At 38.3% G+C, this 2,793-nt stretch overlaps 1 protein-coding gene across 1 annotated transcript; it reads left to right on the forward strand.

Moving 5' to 3' along the window:
* Positions 1 to 362: 362 nt before the first annotated feature.
* On the forward strand, positions 363 to 2,793 carry LOC130960496 (thioredoxin M-type, chloroplastic-like; the record flags this gene model as incomplete). The annotated part of the gene is made up of 3 exons (XM_057885910.1): positions 363 to 682; positions 1,169 to 1,349; positions 2,133 to 2,793. Coding segments are annotated over 3 exons (516 nt in total), but the record flags the coding sequence as incomplete, so codon positions are not given.

Raw genomic sequence — 2,793 nt, forward strand, 5'->3', positions numbered from 1 at the left:
TCTCAAATTAATTTTATACCAAAATCCTTTTAAATTTCAAATAATTTAAATAACAACAAAAACATATCCGACAAAGAAAAAAACGCAAAAGATTGTTTTTCATCTAGGTTTCTGATGGTAAAAAAGAAGAAACCCTAATCAAACATTCTTCATATTCTCAAGTTGCCCTCTGTTCTTCTCTCCTCTTCCTATCCCTCTCTCACTGTGGCGACCCACAAAAGCTCTCTCCCTCTCTTGTCTCTCTCTGTCTCCGGTCTGGCACTCAAGGTCGTCGTCGCTCTCCGTGTCGTCACCCTCTCGCATTCAGAGGAGGAATTGGAAGCTATGAGTTACTCAATCAAACTCTTGTATCAAGAGTTTGATTGAGTGACTCTATAGCTTCCAATTCCTCCTCTTTTTCCTGCACATCCAGTTTGACTGCTCGCATTCAGTCGCTCTCGTCATCGCCGGCGGAAGCAACAGGTCCCGGGACTGGTCGTTGTCGCTCTCTGTCTCATCATTGTCTTGCACTCAGTCGCGCGCCTTTGTGGCGCTCGTCGTCGCCGGCGGCAGAAGCAGCAGGTCCCAGGCTGGTCGTCATTGTCGCCGTCAACTTCCTCCTCACCGTCAGCTTCCTCCCCGCCGTCAGCTTCCTCCCCGCCGTCAGCTTCCTTCGCTTAACCAGAAGCTGCTTCTCGATTTGGTGAATTCCAACAAATTCCCCTGTTCTTTCTTTTACAGTTTTGTTGCTGTAATTATCACTGCACTCTGATTTTGTTGCCGAAAGTTGAATGTGTTGCTGAAAATATTACTGAACTAGGTTTTTGTGGCTGAAAATCATCACTGAGAATTTGTTACTGATTATCATCACTGGACCTTGAATTTGTTGCTGTCTTACTCAAATAATTTGTATTCTTTACTTTGCTTTTGAATGCTAAACTGTTCTAAAGTATACCATAGATTAGTGAAGAAGATGTAAGTACCCATAATCACCTTGGATCTCCACTTCAGTATATATGTATGTTGATAGATGATTCTGATATTTACTTGAATTGGGTGAAGTTGGAAGTTATTGTTAAAGCATTGAAATGACTTGAAATAGACATGGATGTTGAGGAGGTGATCTCTTTATCTCCTCCTTTCCTTACTACTAGTTAGTGACTTGAGTTATGGCATGGTTTTATACTAGGTGCGGTCCATGTCAATTCATGGTTCCCATTCTTGATGAAGTGAGCACTCACCTTAAGGACAAGATACAGGTAGTCAAGATTGATTCTGAGAAGTACACTGCGATCAAACTTACAGGATTGAGGTTTGAGGCCGTGCCAACCTTCATCATCTTCAAGGATAGAGAGCCCTTCGATCGATTTGTGAGTTGCTTTTTGGTTTGGAATGTTCTTAGATGAGGGCTTCTCTTGCCTTGTATAGTTTTGGTGGAATTTTGAAGTTGATTTATAAATTAGTTTAGTAAAGAGGTTAAGACAAGCATTCTAATATCACTTATTGTTGAATATAGTCGACTTGCTAGTTCCAAATTAGGACTGGATGCTTGCGCATTCATTGTCTCTAAGGCTTGTTCTTGTTGACTTTAACATAATGAAAACATGCTTTGGTTACAAGGTTAAGAATCTAATAAGTGCATCTGTTCAAGAATGTTTAAGACCTTAGTCCATGGTTGATAGCATAAAATGGTAGCATTATCTTTGATTTTCTAGTAGATTGTCACCTATGTTATCTTCACACTCCTTTTGTATATATAACTCTAAATATATTGAAGTTATACCATTATTTTAAATGTTAAGAGAGCTTCTCTTGCTGATATATTTGCTTGAAAGTTTCCCTAGTGCCCACCAATTTTTGAACACAAAATAGAGTTCTCATGTTGAAGCTGCATCCTATATTTCGTTTATTTATAGTTTGCATGATCTTTATTTTTATTTATTTGGCTGGTTAGTTTACTTGATTTTATATATATTTTTTTATAATTCTTGAAAACAGTGACCAGAAGACTTTCTATTTGAGTTTCAAAGTCTAAAAGTAGGCTTCTCTGTGAAAATGGATCATGAAATTGTTAACTGATTATCAATTTACAAACAGGAGGTTACATTATGACAAGGATATAATACAGAAATTGAAATACTATTTTGCAGTAGAAACCAAGGCTATAATGGAGCAAAACAAGGCTAGCAAAACATGGCTGTTGAGAAAATGATGCGTAAGATTGAACAACAGAAGGTTGTTCCCTTTCTCATTTTATATACATTTGGATGTCTACTATTGTTAATCCAGTTACGTGTGTCCAATTTATTCACTGTGCCATTTGGGAGTTGAATATTACATAGGGAAAAGGAAAAACTGGATAGAAGAATTCGTGAACTATAAAGACAACTTGATGAAAAAGAAGCATTGGAATTGGAAATTGTGCGTTTGAGAGGGGCTGTTGAAGTAATGAAACACATGGAGGAGGATGAAGGAGAGGAGAAGAAACTGGAAGAAGTCAAACTGGATGTGCTTGAAGTATTTAATCAAACTCTTGTCATCAAAGAAAACCAATGATGGCAAGAGTTTGATTAAGTACTTCAACTGCTTCCAATTCCTCCTCTGAATGCGAGACGGTGACAACACGGAGAGAGATTGAGTGCGATGCCACAGTGTGAGAGATGAGAGAGAGAGTTCCTGGGAGAGAGATAGGAAGAGGAGAGAAGAATAATACAGGAAAACCTTGAGAAGATGAAGAAGAATGTTTGATTTTTCTTTTTAGAGATGGTGTTCAAAGAGAGGGTTTCTTCTTTTTTACCATCAGAAACTTAGACG

This window comes from Arachis stenosperma, chromosome 2 (genome assembly GCF_014773155.1).
Source record: "Arachis stenosperma cultivar V10309 chromosome 2, arast.V10309.gnm1.PFL2, whole genome shotgun sequence".
Classification (NCBI taxonomy): Eukaryota; Viridiplantae; Streptophyta; class Magnoliopsida; order Fabales; family Fabaceae; genus Arachis; species Arachis stenosperma.